This window comes from Acomys russatus, chromosome 11 (assembly GCF_903995435.1).
Source record: "Acomys russatus chromosome 11, mAcoRus1.1, whole genome shotgun sequence".
Classification (NCBI taxonomy): domain Eukaryota; kingdom Metazoa; phylum Chordata; class Mammalia; order Rodentia; family Muridae; genus Acomys; species Acomys russatus.
In genome coordinates, this window is record NC_067147.1 from 30,033,388 (window position 1) to 30,051,709 (window position 18,322).

The following is an 18,322-nucleotide window of genomic DNA, read 5'->3' on the forward strand; positions in this document are numbered from 1 at the left end:
ACTGGTGGCCAGGAATAAGTCACAGTGCCTAATAAGACACAGAGACCGGCTGGCAGGGTGCCACAGCTTTCTTGCAAGTGGTTTTCTCATAAGCAACATGGCTTCAGGCTGAAGAGAATGGTCGCACAGTCTGCTGGGGTCAGAGTGGAACCTCAGGACTTGGTGGAGCGGGTCCTGGAAGCCCCGGATTTTGAAATGAGTGAGTTTGTGGAGCCGTGAGTGCCTGTGGATCAAATGGGGAATGTCTGTGGCTGCGTGCGGGCTGAGAAGGAAGAGCAGTATTTTGATCCTGCCAAAAGTCCCTTGAGTCCTGAAAAATACTCTCCCGGAAGAAAGTATTTCAGAAGAAAACCTTGCCAGAAAGTTGTAGGTGACGCCGAGCCGGTGGGGCAGAACAGTGATAAAGAAAGCAGGAAGGATGGCACGCAGCCTGCCAGGGAGCAGCCAGCTGTGCCAGCCAGAGGAGTGGTGCCGGGAGACCCTGCTGCACGCCCCACATGGGAAAATGGTGCACAGCCAGGGAAGCCGGTTACAGCAGACCACAGTGAGCAGAAACCTCTGCCCAGTGCTGTGGACAGTTGCTCTTACCGAGGGACGGTTTCCTCGGCTCAGAGCGGAGACTCCCAAGCACAAGTTAGTATCCTGGACAAGACGATTTCAGAAGAAGATAACCCTCCATCTTGCACAGAGAGGGAGAGACATTCAGATGAAGGCAGCACAAAACACGGAGTGTTCCAGAGGAAAAACGACGTGTCTCTTTCCCAAAAGGCAGCCAGCTTAAGCTCCATCTTCTGTGTCTCAGAGAAATCCCTTGAAAACAGGGTTTTTATGGGAAACCTGTCAAAAAGTTCTAGCAGTGTCCAAGAACAGCACAGTACCGAGAGAGTTCACCCTCACGCAACACACCATCTTCAGTTTACAAAGAGGAGCTACGGGTCCCTCTGTGCCAGTGTGCCCTCCCTTCCCAAGGGCTCACCTGCGAACGATGGGCAGGAGGTGAGTGAAGCGGGTGCACACGAATGCTCTACCTTCTCATTAGCTATGTCCCAGCTAAAGAGTTTTCATGTGAGCACTGTGACTCTATCCTTTGTGTTAGCCATGTCTCCTAGCCTCACTCCAATTTCAGTAGCGTATATGTGTTAATTGTTGTGTAATTTGGAAAATCACTCATTTAACAGGGTGGGTGTTTAGCTTTAATTTCTGTAATTCATGGCTCCTGCTTGCTTCCTTCCTTCCTTTCTTCCTTTCTTCCTTTCTTCCTTTCTTCCTTTCTTTCCTTCTTTCTCTCAGGGTGTGGGGGAAGAGTCTGCAGAAACTTAGCTCTGTGGTAGGTAAGAGTTAAATTAGAAAACATGCCACTTGACTGTCTCAGTGTAGATTACATAGAGGATTTTGATGTTTCCAAAACACACACACACACACACACAAATGTTTAAGATCATAGATTGCCCAAGTGCACCTATTTGAATCTCACCATATGTATATGTATATATACATATATATATATATATATATATATATATATACATACACACACACACATAAATGTTTGAGATAATAGATTGCCCAAATGCGCCTATTTGACTCTCACCAGATATACATACATACATACATACATACACACACACACACACACACATATATATATACACGTATACATACATACACACTGCAGTCTCTAAATATGTCCAGTTACTGGGTGTCAATTAAGATGTAAAGTATTGCTTCAAAAGGAATAAGTAACGACAGGACAATATAGGACACAGTACAGCTCTCCGGGCATCCAGCTTTCTGTTCCATAGTCCAAGAGGCCAAATTCCATTTCTCTATCAATTTTCATGCACAGCATATTCACATAATTGCTTTCAGTTGTCCTGTGTATTGAGGGTGGAGGCACAGATTAACTTGCCTACATCCCCTGGCCCCTGTTTGACATTAGAAACTGTTAGGACAGCATGTCATTGTGACTGGGACGTGACTCAGGTTGCCAGGAAGCTGAGATCTTTTCCCCTGACATTGATATTTACCTTTGGACAAATTACTTGTCTTTCAAATGTAATTGGGCCAGTATAATTTACTTCCCTGGGAAGTGCATTTACCTAAATGACTTCTCTGTGTTACTAAATCAGGGTTGATTTTTTTTTTTTCATTTTATTTCATTTTATTATTTTTATTTAGTCAGTTAGGTTTTTTTTTTAAAGACAGAATTTCTCTGTTAGTCTTAGCTGTCCTGGACTTGATTTGTAGACTAACCTGGGCTCAAACTCACAGAGATCTGCCTGCCTCTGCCACCCTGAGTGCTGGGATTACAGGAGTGCACCAGCTTGATTTTTTTTTTCTTCTTCTTCTTAAGCTTTTCCTAACTTTATCTTTTATCCAGAGAAGGTACGGATGCAAGTGGTATTTGTGATGCCCAACTTCATGGGCAGGTCATTGTGTTGCTGGTGTAGATCATTGCACAGTGGCCAAAAGAGATTACTAGGGTTTAGTATGCATAGTCATCGTTGACCTTGGTAGCCGAGTTCCTGTTTGTGTATGCCCTGGACCTTGCCAGTATTCTGCCTCATGAGCTCTGTTTATGGTTTACAGTGGTTTCATTTAAATAGAACATCCAGTGGTGGCAGTCTCTCTGTGTAGTCCTGGCATACAGGGCAGCACATAAGAAAACAAATCATCTGCCCTACGCATATGAATGTACCTTGCTTTAGTGTCCTGGATTATTTCTATGTGTTTTTGTTGCTTTTTTTTTTTTTTTTTTTTTTTTTTTTTTCCTATTATCCTCCTGCCAAGGGTTTGGTGATCTGTTTTATCAAACAAAATTTTAAAGGTTTCTTTGGAAAACGCACGTGAAAATGTCATAAGCCTACCAGTTAGGTTTGTTGAGCGATTGTGCCACAGTGGGATGTAACTGAGTGTAGCACTTTCTAGATCAAAGCAGAGTGAGGTAGTTATGATCTTATCTGAGTAACTTGACATTCTGTCTCCTTCAGCCCAGATAAGGGCAATTTATTTTGTGATAGAGAAGAGGTCCTAGCCAGCAGCTAGGCTGTTTGTCTCAGGTCATACTTCCCGTATCCTTATGGGTGTTTTCTTGTGTTACTGTGCTTAGAACTCTGTGTTACAATGGACTCGTCATGTTCCGTGGATGATATGATACAGGTGGCAGGTCCCAGCCCCCTCATTTATATTTTTTCCCTTTCAGAATTGGCTCGTGAGCCACACAACCATTGTTTGTCTGCCTCAAGTTATTTTTAATATTTGTCTCAGTTGATTCATTCTTACTTGCTGTTGTGTGTAGTGTTGACCTCGAGGACACTTGAGGGAGGACTTTGACGTAGAATAGGGTACAGTTCTTTGAGTTCCTCTTAACCTGATCTGAACTCTCCCGGTCTTGTGACATTGGTCATTCTCAGTGCAGATGACCAGCCTGTCTCTCCTTTAAACCCTTAAAAATGATATGCTGAGAGGCACTCCTGGCTAAGGCTCTCCCTCCATGCATGCCTGATGACTATGTCTCACAGGCACACACATACACACATGTCTGGAGACAAGTGGGGGAGTTGGAAAGGAGGTGGTGGGTATTAGATTTGTGTGATGTGTTGAGATTGGAAAATGTTGTGTTGTGTTGGGGATCACCCCAGCAGTTGTATGAAATAGACAAAATAGGTCGTCCTCATACAGAATGAAGAAAAGCCATAGTGGTTCAATGCGTTCTAAGTTAACAGAGCATGAGCAGCTTGGTTTGGGCAGTGGCATGGTGTCGGTTTCATCCCATTGTCAAAGAAGTTCTGCCTGGGTGTGGTTGGTGATCTACAGCCCCAGCCACTCGGCTCAGACAGGGGCTCTGTTTGAGCTTCAGAGTTCCAGGAAACAGTCCACTGTGCCCAACAGGGATACAGGCTGCTTGGTGCAAGGAGCAGTAAGCCAGCCCAGAAATGGAGGTGGCTTGTGCCCGTGTGCTAGTGAGTAGTGGGACTATGTCTGTGAGCAGCCACTGCACTTTATCCTGTAATGTAGTGAGACTACAGTGCTTTAACTTACAACAGCATTCTGGAAGAAAGCTGCTAGAAGAGATTAGATCAAGGGCTGAGGCTCATAGGGCCATGTGTAAAGAACGGGGGTGCTGAACACAAGCAGCAAAGAGCAGGCCGTGCTTGCAGAGGTTGTCTTTGTGCCTGCTGTTTAAGGGACTCCCTGCTGTGCATGCTCATGTGTGTCCTGCATCCTGTAGCATGGTACCTGCTGTGTACACTCATGTGTGTGTCCTGCACCCCGTGGCATGGTACCTGCTGTACACACTCGTGTGTGTCCTGTACCTTGTGGCATGGTACCTGCTGTGCACATTCATGTGTGTGTGTCCTGTACCCCGTGGCATGGTACCTGCTGTGCACACTCATATGTGTGTCCTGTACCTTGCAGCATGGTACCTGCTGTGCACACTCATGTGTGTGTCCTGTACCTTGTGGCATGGTACCTCCTGTGCACACTCATGTGTGTGTCCTGTACCTTGTGGCATGGCCTCTATCTCCACCCCTTAGCCTCTCCCACACACATTTTTCGTTTTTCAATTTCACAAATCCCACTTCATCCCAGTCTCCTTATGTGGATACCAACAAGACACTTGGCTTCTCTATTTATAGACCGTGGATTCTCTAACCTTATCATATGTGAGAGTAACCTGGGAAGAATTTTGAAAATACTGATACCTGTATGTCATTCTCAGTGATCTCAATATAGTAAGTGAGGATAGAACTCTACATTAGATTACAGTGCTCAGGACAGAGAATACAGTTGTGCGCGCGTGTGTGTGTGCGCACACGCGTGTGACCATGTGTAAGGGGTATGTATCAGAAGGTCTGAGTTCTTACAGTCATCAAGAAGGAAAGCAGTGTGATTTAGCCATGATCATGTCTGTAATCTTATGTTCTTTTGAGCACATCATGGTTCTTCCTTTAATCATAATGTTATTCGTTGGGTCCTGCCATATGCTTGGCACCTCCTCACAGCGCTCATTTTCAGAGGGTGTCTTTGAAGTGGTTCTAGGCAAGGCTCAGGAAGGGTAAGCCGGCCACTCAGTGCCCTTGCCGAGCGCATGTGAGAGCTTCACTTTGATGCAGAGCCGTCCAAGCTGAGCCTCTACCCTAATGCGCACCCTTGCCCAGTTCCAGATCTCTGCGAATTTCTATATGCAAATGTACACTGTCTGGTTTCCAGTGGTTTCTTTCCTGTTCTTCCTTTGTCTAACATTTACTGTGTATATGTTGGGTTAAAACAAGACCCTGAGTTTAGTAGAACACCCTCTCTTTTCCGCACGTTACAGCCTGGTGTGTTGCAGTAATGGCGGGGACCAGGCTAATAACCTAAGTCCCTTGGCCCTTAGGCTTCCGGATGGTGGTGCTTGCTCTTCCTTCCCACCAGCCAGATGCACTGACTAATGAAAATGGTACTTATGTGTGCCTACTTGCCAGGCAGTGGTACAGACCCCAGGGAGTCAAGGATTGAAAGTTATCAGTGTGGCTGCTGTAGAGATAGCGTGGTCTCTGGATAAATAAAGAGATGAGTTATTTTATTATTACATTAACATTTATTTATTTATTTATTTATTTATTTATTTATTTATTTTTGATGTTTCGAGACAGAGTTTCTCTGTGTAGCCTTGACTGTCCTAGACTCGCTTTGTAGACCAGGCTGGCCTTGAACTCACAGCGATCCACCTGCCTCTGCCTGCCGAGGGCTGGGATTAAAGGTGTGTGCCACCATGCCTGGCTATTCATTAACTTTTATATTTGAAGATTTTTTTTTTTTTTTAGATGGAGCCATCTCAAAATGTGAGAGGAACACAGTAATTAATGTTCACACACTCGGAAATATGTTTGTTCATTATTTTTTCCTCTATGCTTCAGCTACAGGTTTCACACTGAGATTTAAGGACTGTTAGAAACTTGGAGTGTATTTTCTTCTGTCCTGTGATAGGATGAACTCTTGTGCATCCTGAAGCTAAAGAGCATCTAGTACATAGCTGAGTAATTTGTTTCTTTCTGAACCATTTTAGCTCCTTTTAATGCAAGTGTGTTTATTGATTTTTTGAATGATTGTAGTTATTTAATTAATGGTAATGTAGTCACATATAGTTTGGGTCCCAGTCAGCTTTTCAGTGTTCTATGTTTTAAATTTGGTGCAGAAGTTATAAAAGCTTGAAGCCTTCTCTTTCTTCTACTAAAGAAATGGGTTATTTTTATGTTCGAACAAAAATGAGGGACTTTCCTCAAGTAGTCTTAAATTTAGTCTTGGCAGTTTAGTTTTTTCTTTGACCTACAACCCCTGCCTGATGTTTGCCAATGTTTAAATACTTTTGTCTTTCATTTAGCCCTTTCTTTCATGTAGGCGGTTTGTAATTGTTACAGTTTCAAAATGTTTGAGCAACATTTTCACTTAAAATATTTTGTGGGGCATTCTAACACATTTTTTTTTAAAAACTTGGAAGCAGCCTCAAAAAATGTGTTGATTACACTTATTTCTGCCAAAATACTTAGATTGTTTCTGAAAGAATTGTCTTTAAAGCAACATCTTAACTTGAAAGCATGTGCTTGTGTTGACACTTCAGTGCGGAATTGGATTTTGGCTGACTGCAGTCGCAAGCGGTGTGTGAGTCAGAGTTTAAGCAGCACTCCCCTTCTTTCACTGACCTCAGTTTACCCTGGAGCAGCTATCATTCTGAGACCTCTACGAGATGCTACTGCTTCCTCATTTTTACACCAAAGGAAACTGATGCCCAGGGAAGTCACAGGATGGGAAGGGTGGCACTGGATGGTGGCTGCCATGCTCCACAGCTGTGGCCCAGACTTTATGCTGGACGTAACTGGGTGAGCCACTCCTTGAGTTAGAAGGAGGATGCTGAGCTCCTCCTTCTCCTGCTATGGCTTTCATTCTTAATACTATTGAAATTCTCACAAGGAATGTTTTATTCCAGTACAGCATGCCAAGAAGTATAATTTATGCCTGAGAGCGTCTTTGCGTCTCACCCTGCCTTGTGCTTCTGTTGCCGTGATCAAACATGGTGACGTTGAGCAGCTTGGAGAGGAAAGGGTTATTTGGCTTACGTCACAGTTCATCATTTGGGGGAAGTCAGAGCGGGAACCTGGGGGCGTGGGATCGAGCAGAAGCTGAGGGGGAACCCTGCTTCCTGGCTTGCTTCTCCTGCTTTCTTATGGGACTCAGGACCACCAGCCCAAGGGTGGCACCACCCACAGTAATCTGTGCCCTCCTATGTCAATCATCAATCAGGAAAAGGGCCCCCCAGCTTTGCCCACTGGCCAGTCAGGGGCATTTCCCCAATTGTCTGCTCTTTTTCCTACATAGCTCTCGCTTGTGTCCAGATGACGAAAGACTAGCCAGCAAATTGTCTAAAGGTTGGGGACTTCAGGTCCGAGTAGGTCATCCTTTTCCCAGGTGTCTTTTCCGCATCTTCCATCCATTAGCTCCTGTATTAGTAGAATGAGTTGGTTCACCAGGGGCTAAAACTCTTAGAGTGTCGTAGAGTTGCTGCAGATGTGGTAGAATAAAGGTCACATCAAAGGTCTTCAGTCAGAAAACTTAAAGTTAGGTCTCACTGTTCATGCCTCTAAAATGGGTGTGGCTTCTTGCCCATTAAATGAGGTAATGCGGGAGAAGTAGATTGGATGTGAAGTGTGTCATTACCTTTACCTTTTCACCATCTTTTCCTATGGATACGGGGAAGCCTTCTTAGCAATCCTCTGAGGCAAAGTTTTCAAATTCTACCAGGACATTTCCTTCTGTCCATACAGTCATAAAGTGTTTTACATATCAGAGTAAGGCTGCTGCATCCTTCTTCCGTGTCAATTCTTATCTTCTCACTGGTTTTTTTTCAGCCGTCATAGATTAGTGTGTTTTCCTCCTCAAATTCCAGAGTGAACTTAAAACTTCAACTTACTGAAACAGAAGTTGGCCTGGGAGAAGCCAATTCTTGTGGTTACCTTTGGTTATTTACACCTTAGTAGGATTCACGTCAGAGGCATTGAGCCCCTAGGCTGTGAGAGAGTCCCAGAGGCAGCTCAGCAGCTCTGCAGGCAGGGAGGCTGCCAGTGAAGGAAAGGTGGCAAGTTATTTGAGAAAGAATCTCTTGGTATGTTGTCCAAGATTGCCTTGACTTTCTGGGCTCAAACGATCCTCCTGCCTCAGTGTCCCGAGAAATCACATATCACCACACTCAGTTTACTAAGAGCTCTGATTTTTATTTTTATTTTTATTTGTGGTATGATTATTACCTCTGTTGCCTCCTATTCATGTGAGGAAGCCAGGTGTGTCGCTGCCTCAGGAACTGCGTGATGTTCTGTGTATTAGCTAGTCTGTCTCCATTGAAACTGACCCTCTCCTGTGAAGAAGAGCTTGGCTGCAGATGTTGGGGTAGAACAAAAGGATGCTTTTACAGGGTGCTGTCGTCTGCAGAGCAGTCCTTTCCTAGCAGTGGCTGTTGTATCTGTTAATACTGGACGGTGATGTTATTTCAAAGTAGTTGGCTTTGTGGCATGTACTGTGGCTGCTGGGAGAAAATTCAGCTGTTTCGAGGATGGTATATTTCTCTAAATATGCGGGAGAAATTTCACTCTTAGAAACACTGAGCTGGAGTTTAGGGGACCTAGATGCAACCAAGATGTTAGACCCTGGGCACAGTGTCTTATTCTACTTTCAGTTTGTTGGCCACTGAAGTGACGGCATTTCCCCCAAATGGCTTTGAATTCTGTAGTCTTCATATTTATAGCCTTACCAACAAGAAATAGCTTGTTGGCTTTTCTACTTCTAGTACATATTAACTAATAATCAAGCTGATGAAACTTTTAACAGTCACATAAGTATTTTTAAATACTCCTGATAAATATTGGGGGTTTTGTGGAATGATTAAATGCACACATATTTTAAATGTACACATGAGGCTAGGATATAACTATGTCAAGAATCCTTGCATAACATGTATGTGGCCTTGAGTTCAATCTCCCATAGGACAGCCAGGTTATATAAAATGTGAATAAATTTCCTGGGACCGTTGGAGTCAGCTTTGGAATGGGCTGTGCTATGTGCATGCCACAGCGGTGACAGCATCTGTAAAAATAGGATGCCCCTGATTCCAAGTTGTCTGGTCGAGTTGACTTTGTTCAGAGGCCCTGCTGATTTCCAGGTCCGCTGACTGCACAGCGATGCGGTCATTTCCCAGCACACAGGCCATTAAGCAATTAACTGTGAGTGGAGTTGGGAGCCAGGAGGAGTTAGTGGCTTTTCTTTCATTTCCAGGTTATGCCCTATCAAGCTTGGGAGTTTTTTTGTTTGTTTGTTTTTGTTTTTGTTTTGTTTTTTGCTTCTCAACTTGAGACTGGCTGTCATCGAGGGGCCTCAGCGCTGGCTCCCTTCGGAGCACTTGTGTGCAGAGGTCGCTTTTCTGCTTTTACTGGAAAGTGACATTGATTACAGTCAATTTCACACGATGGCAAGGTTTGCAAAGATTCAAAGGACAGCATGCAGTGTTTCTGCCTTACTTGTGGCTCTTCCTTTCTCCCTACCTTTGTACCTTCTCATTTAGTAGGCATCAAATGAATACCTGATGGGGCTTCATTGGGCAGAATACGAAGAAAACATTCTAAGGATAGAAGTTACTTATAAACCTAGAGAGAGCATGTCATGCATATAGCCAGATGCATTCATTTCTTCAGCAGGGAATGGGGAGGAATACTACTTGATTCTAGAAATATCTGCAGAGGCTAGCCATGGCCGCAGAATAAAGAATACGGCAGGCATAGTGTAGCACACCTTTAATCCCAGCATTTTGGAGACAGAGGCAGAAAGATCTCTGTGAGTTCGAGACCAGCCTGGCTTAGTGCATTCTTTATTCTGAAGCCACAGCTACACAAGAACAAGAACAAAACAAAAACCAAAAAAGCGAACAAAATAAATAACCTGCCATGCTAGTGCCGGCAGGACAAGCCTTGGTCACGGAGAAGGAAGCCGTGGAGACTGTGGGTATGGCAGCTGCTACTGGACACACTGCTGCTCCAGCCTTACTCTGTGAGGAACAGACAACATTTCCTCACTCATTCTGTGAGGTTGGGATTTCTCCTGTTCACCCATGTGTGACCAGCAAGCTGCACACAATGGTTGCGATGCTTCTGTGTTAATATGCCTAATGGGTTAAAACTTCCCTGTGTGAGTGGAACGAGTTACATCTTCTAGAAATAATGAACTTCAGCAGAATCTGTGTTTGACTTCTGAATCGTCACAGTTGAAACAGGAAAGAGACAGCAGCATGGAGAGTTTGCTTAGTTGAAAAGTTAAGGAACATTTTCTTATACTAAAGGCTGCTGTTATTAGTGAATAAGGAGGTCTTTTTGTGTGTTTGGTTTTTTGAGACAGGGTTTCTCTGTGTAGCCCTGGCTGCCTTGAGACTCACTCTGTAGATCAGGCTGGCCTGGAACTTGCTAAGATCCCCCCCCCCCCCCGCCTCTGCCTCCCTAGTGCTGAGATGGAAGGCAGGCACCACTGCACGTGGTACAGTGAATAAAAAGCTATAGCGACATCCCAAGACTTGACAGCTCCTACCCTCAGGTTTCTGTCAACAGGAAAATTCCTCCTGAACAAAATTTTAGTTGAAAGTGATGTTGGAGCTTACCTGGGCTTTTGGCATTACATTTGCTCAGGCTGAAGAGCCAGCTCCCTCACCATGAGAAGAAAACCAATTATACACTCCCTCCCTTTGAAGGGACAGCCCTTTGTGTTTAACATTACAGGTTCCCCCTATCACACAGGGACTGCCTTACCTCCCACCCCTCCCCATGTGAGACTCTGAAGTGCGTGATACGGCTGAAGCGGTCTCTGAGAAAGGCCCTGTGGTACTACTGAGTAGAAGAGACGATGCAGTTGTTCATTGTTCATTGAGTGAGGGTTACTTAAGGTTGGGGATCAGAGGTGAGGACGAATCAGTGAAAGTGGGCATAGAGGTTGAAGATGCATTGTAGATGGCAGTTTTTGATGTGGGGCAACTGGACCAGTGACAGGGTTGTTCATGAGCTAGGAATGCAGGCCGGAGTGTGTGAAGGGGATAGAAAAACTCAGTTTCAAGCACACTGAGATTTAAAGGTTGTGATGCACCTCACAGTAGCTACGAGTCTCGTCTTTTAAGGGTGGGGATGGAACTCAGTGGGAGAGAGCATGCTGGAAGTTATTATCTGAGGTAGACAAGCATGACTTGTTCCAAGCTCATACCAAGGATGCTGAATTTGAGTGAAAAGAGAGGACCAAGTTCTCCACATGAAGTGGAGATGAGGACTGGGCTTATAGACATCCACTCAAGAGCTTAACAGGTGTGGGTACATCATGTTTGAGGACTAGAAGGAGAGCATCCTGTCATGTGAAAAGTGAGGTCTCTGTACCCTTTGGTGCATTGGTTTGAAAATATACCCACAGGCCTAGAGGGCTTTCCTGAAGTCCACCTATAATAGTGGGGGACACCTGAAACCCAGTCAACAGTGAGGAGCAATGCGAGGTGCATTGTTCATCACGGGATGCAGTTTCTGGCAAGTCTGGAGTTGTGGGAGGAAGATCACGAGAAGTGAAACAAGTGCATGCATACACACACACACACACACACACACACAGACAGAGCACAGGTGGACAGGCTCAAATGATCAAGAACAGCCAGAGAAGAGTGGAAAATGAGCTGGTGTGTTAATCTTTGAAGTAAAGCATGGTTCATGACATAATTAAATGTGTATTTTTTTGGGATTTAGAAGTACCGTGTATGTGTGTATACTGTGTGTGCATGTCTGAACTAGAACGTGTGTGACTGGCAGTCTAGGATTCATCTGCTGAAAATTATTTAAACCTGTTTCCTCTTCTGTATGTATCCCAGACCTGTTAGCTCATCTTCAACATCTCTCAGGTAGAATAGCACTCACACCTTTTACACGGGCACCTTTTTGTTGAAATCTACTTATTCCCCTAGTTAATGGGTAATTACTTTTGTAACTGGCCTGGCCCAGAATGTTCAAGAATCAAGTAGGGACAGCAGAAGCAGTCCTCTATACATTGAAAACTGGGAAAAGTATGAAACGCAGGTTTGATTCTCCCTTTGTAAAAAGGAATAACAACACATATAAAAATACATTCGACATGTATTTGCTGCGTGCCATGTGTTAATAAGGCATACTACCGCTAAGTAACACATCTGGCCTATGCTGAGCATGCGTTTCCTGTGTGCGAGGTGGTGGCATCACGGTAACTTGGAATTTTCCTACACACTGTAAGAACTCTCACTATGTTACAAGGGAAGGAACAGGCGTAAGCAGCTACATGACTTGAGTGTATAATCATGGGGAAGCAAATTTGTGTGGGCCGTGCCACCAAGTCATCCGGCATAATTACACCCCAACATCCTCGGAAGCAATTAGGCGGCAAACAGTGGCAACTTGGTAATTGTTCTCTGCGTGGAAAAACGAAAACAAAATGCTTCCGTATGTTATGTGATATGTCCACGCACAAGGTTCTTCCCCGTGCTGTGGAAGTTACCACAGATTCCTAGGGAAGATGATTAAAATGGAGACAGTGCTCCACTTTCAGATCCCAGGCATTTTTAAGTCCAGTGTCTTCACCTAAGTTGTTTTAAGAGACCTCATTAGCAAAGAATGTAAAAATCTTCACTGCTATTAAGTTTTGGTGTAATACAGAAACAGATTAGCACCGCCACCCCTAGCATGCAGATTTACCTACAGGACAGCTTCTGTTCTGTTTCCATGAGGGTCACCACAGCATGTTGTGTCACCTGGCTCATGGTGTACCCACTAAGTAAACTGTATGACATAGTTACCATAAATTGTGTATGTATATATGTCTGGACATATATATATTGTGTGTGTGTGTGTGTGTGTGTGTGTGTGTGTGTGTGTGTGTGCTTTTAAAATATACTTTGTTGACTAAAATGAACCACTACAAAGATACTGTTTTGGGGAACAACTATTAAAAGCATGGGCAAATTCTCAGGGTAAAATAACAGCACATGTGTAGTTGTCTAGCATGTGCTGCTAAACAGGGAAGGCTTATGGAAGTAAATGCATTAAGCAGAAGTTCAATAATTTACTACAAGTACAGGAGGAAAGCTGAAGCTGTACCTTTTGTATTTGTGCTGTGTTAGCATGCTGTTACCTGCATGAAGACTTCTGTGAGTTTCGTTGTACTTGTTTTAATGACAATACCAAGTCATTGTGCTCCTGTAGTTTGGAGTGGCCTCGGTCTGTCTACTTTTCAGGGTTTGTTGTTGTTGATATTGTTTATTTGTTTATCTCATTAAGATTGTAAAATTAGCCTTTAATCCCAGCACTTGGGAAGCAGAGGCAGGCAGATCTCTGTGAGTTTGAGGCCAGCCTGGTCTACAGAGTGAGTCCAGGACAGCCAAGGCTACTCAGAGGAAACCCTGTCTCGAAAAAGCAAAAAAAAAAAAAAAAACAAAACAAATACAACAGAAAAAGAGTGTGTGTTTTACATTAAGAAATTCATTGGATGCTTTTAACTCGGACACAGATAAATCAAAGCCTGTTTGAAATTGAATTTTCCTCTGTAAAAAGGGTAATATCTATTTAGTAATATATTTAGCATACAAACGAGATAAGGGAAAATAAGATGTAAGTACTTGGCACACAGTAGATTTTTCTCGCTCAGCTTCCTTCCTAATGGTTTAATGGTTCTGTTCTATTTAGATATCTGACATCCATGTAACTGGAGAGTCAGAGGACATGTCTGCGAAAGAAAGGTTGCTACTGTGGACACAGCAGGCAACAGAAGGCTATGCTGGCGTGCGCTGTGAGAACTTCACTTCCTGCTGGAGAGATGGGAAACTATTTAATGCCATCATTCACAAATACAGGTATTGACTTGGGTTTTCCCCTCACGTAAATACAAGTCATTTGTTCATTTCTAACATTTTAAATAGTGTGCAACTGTTAGAGAAGCGGTACGTGTGCATAGCAGGGAGAGGTTCAGACAAAACAAAGACGGCACCAGCCACTGCCGAGTTAGTACTCTAAACTGTAATGATACATGTGCACACACACATGCACACAATCACTCACCTGCACTGAGACACACATGCATACACATGAGCACACACATACATAAAGACATGCGCACAGACAGACAGACAGACACACAGACACACACACACACACATACACACACACACGCACACGGAAAGAAACATATAACCAGACAACAAACAACAGAGTTGTAGTATGTCTGAATTATTTTTACAACTTAGCAGAAATTAAGCTCTGATGCCTACAAGCAGAGCTCTTTCTCTGAAACTTTTTAGATAGTATAGAAACATAGTTAGAGGCTAGCTTTTCTAAAATCACGTGCTTATAAAACATCTGTATTGGCCGAGGTGTCTCAAGCACACAGGAAGCTAAGCTAAGAGGCTCACAAATTGGAATGCAGCCTGGTTTCCATAGCGAGATTTGTCTCGAAATAAATAGGTAGATAGATGGATAGATGATAGAGAAATATGTTTTCTTCATCCCTCCCTCCCTCGCTGAGAACCACTTCTTCAATACATACTAAGGATTACATGAGCAAACTGCATATATACGTATATTTTCCCAAGTAATTAAATAAGCTATTACATCAGATATCCTAAAGTTTTCAGGAGAAATTAGTCACTGTCATTGCTTTTGGAAAGATATGGGATCTCTTTTAAAAAAATATATTTTATTTTATGTGTATGCCTGGTTACTTGTGCACCACTAACATGCCTGGAGTCCACAGAGGTCAGAAGAGCAGGGCTGTAAACTGCTGGCTGGGTAAAAAGCCCTCTGGAAGACATAAGCCTGCTCATAGCCGCTGAGCTACCTCCCTCTCTCCCTCCCTCCCTCCCTCCCTCCCTCCTCTCTCTTGCCCAGAAATTGGAATTGTAGTTTTTTCCTTCACTAGAATTCCTGGTAAAACTTAAAATACCAACTCTAAATACTTGTAAGGTCTCTGTTGCTAGAGCTCTGTTACAGTGCCCTGTGTCCCACAGTTGGTTTCTTTCACTAAAAGCCTGAGTCTTAAGACATATTGTAAAGCCTTTGGGCCTTAAGCAAACAATTGACTTCTTTTCCTTCAGTGTATGTAAGAGTTTAAGGCTTGGCTTGCACACATTTCTTACTTCTTAATACCTTAATTTACCCAAGAAACAAGAGACAAAGTCATTAACAAGTAAAGTACCACCATAAATGAGATTTGGATATTAACGGTCATAAAAATTTAGGGCCAGTGTTTCATTTTATAGATTATTTTACTTAACCATTCCCATACAATTTTAATGTATTTAGATTTGCTGTGAGGTTTTATCTTTTGTATTTATTTAGGTAAGAAGGTTTGCTACTTACTAGATTTCAGTGGTTTCAGTAATAAAACTTAATCTGAGCTAGCACATGGGCCTTGTGCTAAGCAAATGGATACCTGTTGGAGGACTTTCAGAGATGGTGCTGGCTGCAGTGTATGGAGTAGATGGCTGCAGTGTATGGGGTAGATGGCTGCAGTGTGTGGGGTAGATGGCTGCAGTGTGTTGGGTAGATGGCTGCAGTGTGTGGGGTAGATGGCTGCAGTGTGTGGGGTAGATGGATGCAGTGTGTGGGGTAGATAGATGCAGTGTGTGGGGTAGATGGCTGCAGTGTGTGGGGTAGATGGCTGCAGTGTGTGGGGTAGATGGCTGCAGTGTGTGGGGTAGATGGCTGCAGTGTGTGGGGTAGATGGATGCAGTGTGTGGGGTAGATAGATGCAGTGTGTGGGGTAGATGGCTGCAGTGTGTGGGGTAGATGGCTGCAGTGTGTGGGGTAGATGGCTGCAGTGTATGGGGTAGATGGATACAGTGTGTGGGGTAGATGGCTGCAGTGTGTGGGGTAGATGGATGCAGTGTGTGGGGTAGATGGCTGCAGTGTGTGGGGTAGATGGATACAGTGTGTGGGGTAGATGGATACAGTGTGTGGGGTAGATGGATACAGTGTGTGGGGTAGATGGATGCAGTGTGTGGGGTAGATGGCTGCAGTGTGTGGGGTAGATGGATGCAGTGTGTGGGGTAGATGGCTGCAGTGTGTGGGGTAGATGGATGCAGTGTGTGGGGTAGATGGCTGCAGTGTGTGGGGTAGATGGATACAGTGTGTGGGGTAGATGGATGCAGTGTGTGGGGTAGATGGCTGCAGTGTGTGGGGTAGATGGATGCAGTGTGTGGGGTAGATGGCTGCAGTGTATGGGGTAGATGGATACAGTGTGTGGGGTAGATGGCTGCAGTGTGTGGGGTAGATGGATGCAGTGTGTGGGGTAGATGGCTTGCAGTGTGTGGGGTTATGCAGTGTGTGGGGTAAGTTGTGGGTAGATGGATGCAGTGTGTGGGGTAGATGGATACAGTGTGGGGTAGTTTACTTTGGTAGGGTTGGTGATTTGCAGTGTGTGGGGTAGATGCTGCAGGTATGGGGTAGATGGATACAGTGTGTGGGGGTAGATGGCTGCAGGTGTGTTGGGTAGATGGATGGCAGTGTGTGGGGTAGATGGCTGAGTGTGTGGGGTAGATGGATACAGTGTGTGGGTAGATGGATACAGTGTGTGGGGTAGATGGTGCAGTGTGTGGTGTAGATGGATTGCAGTGTGTGGGGTAGATGGCTGCAGGTGTATGGGGTAGATGGATATCAGTTGTGTGGGGTTGATGGCTGCAGTGTGTGGGGTAGATGGATGCAGTGTGTGGGGTAGATGGCTGCAGTGTGTGGGGTAGATAGATACAGTGTCTTGGGTAGATGGATACAGTGCCTTGGGTAGATGGATACATTGTCTCAGGGAGATGGCTGCAGTGGCTAGAAGGCTGTAAATAATTCAGGTCAGGTTCTCAGACTCTAGAAAGACTAGGAGTTAAAAATGAAAATATATACCATTTGTCATTCCAAAGCAAGCAAGCATTACTTTACATAGTGATTTAAGACTTTCATATATAATATCTCCTAATGATTTAGAAATATTGATGTGATATAAAAGCAGAATCACGACAGGTTTCTAAGCTTTGAAATTAGCTCAGAAAGCCATAGTGTCCATATGGTATTTTCAAACCTACTTTGGTTTTATTGTTCACTTAGACACACACAGGCTTGCGTGGTCAAAATTTTGGATCAATATAAACTGCACTGTGAAAAAATTGGTGGCATAAGTGGTTTGGGTGGCCAACCATAATTTTATTAGTATAATTATCTAGAATATTTGAAAAGAAACAGGCTTGCTAACCTAAGTAAACAGTATGTTATTAACAATTCAACATTTTAAACTTTTTGCATAGTTTAATTTTCTAATTTTCATGTCCAAAGAACTATTAAATCAAGTTAAATGAAGAAGAATTTTAAGTGTAATATAGATTTTTTAAATTGTCCACTGAGGTAAAACAAAACAACACAAAACAAAACAAAAAACCATGTTGGAAGATAAGCACTCAGAACACACACACAGAATGTTAACCATGTAGAGATGTTCCTGCCTCAGCAGAAATCTGTATTATAATAAACATAAGTATATTCATTAAAAAATTATTAAGCCCGGCAGTTGTGCACACCTTTAATCCTAGCACTTGGAGAGCAGAGACAGGTGGATCTATGAGTTTGAAGCCAGCCTGGTCTACAAAGTGAATTCCAGGACACAGCCAGGGCTTAACATAGAAACTCTGTCTCGAAAAAAAACCAAAATCAAAGAGAACCAAAAACAAAGAAAATCTCATGAAATAGACTTTATTTTCACCAATAATTTAAAAAATGCTTAAATGCTAGTCAGTATGCTCAGTATCATATGCCTTTTAAGAACTAATGAATGTGACTGCTCTGGATTTTATTATTACGGACACAATTTCTGTATGCTAGTGATTTTAAGAGATGGAAGTGTTGGCCTGAACAATGTGGTCACAAATCCTTAAAGACTCATGACACTCAGCAAAGATCCACGGAAACTGTTGGTGAACTTAAGAACTGGCAATGGACATATTTAACTGCCAAGCCAGGGCTTTGTTTCTTCTTATAATTTAATAAGAGACAATGCTAGTTGCTTAACTTAGGGTTAGCTATCAATGCAAATCATGTAATATGCTAAGAATAATTATATTAAAAATTAAAGCATATCAAAATACTTAGCTTAAGTAAGAGCAAAATCAGGGCTGGAGAGATGGCTCAGTGGTTAAGAGCACTGGCAGTTCTTCCAGAGGACCAGAGTTCAATTCCCAGCAACCACATGGTGGTTCACAATCACATATAATGTGATCTGA

The 18,322-nt window shown here is 43.5% G+C and overlaps 1 protein-coding gene across 1 annotated transcript in view; it reads left to right on the forward strand.

The window, feature by feature from the left end:
- Window positions 1-18,322, forward strand: part of Dst (dystonin) — a 405,110-nt gene that overhangs the window by 208,544 nt on the left and 178,244 nt on the right. Inside the window, exon 10 of the mRNA XM_051153028.1 lies at window positions 13,755-13,921. Within this exon, the coding sequence (XP_051008985.1) occupies window positions 13,755-13,921 (167 nt within the window). The remainder of the gene's footprint in view (window positions 1-13,754; window positions 13,922-18,322) is intronic.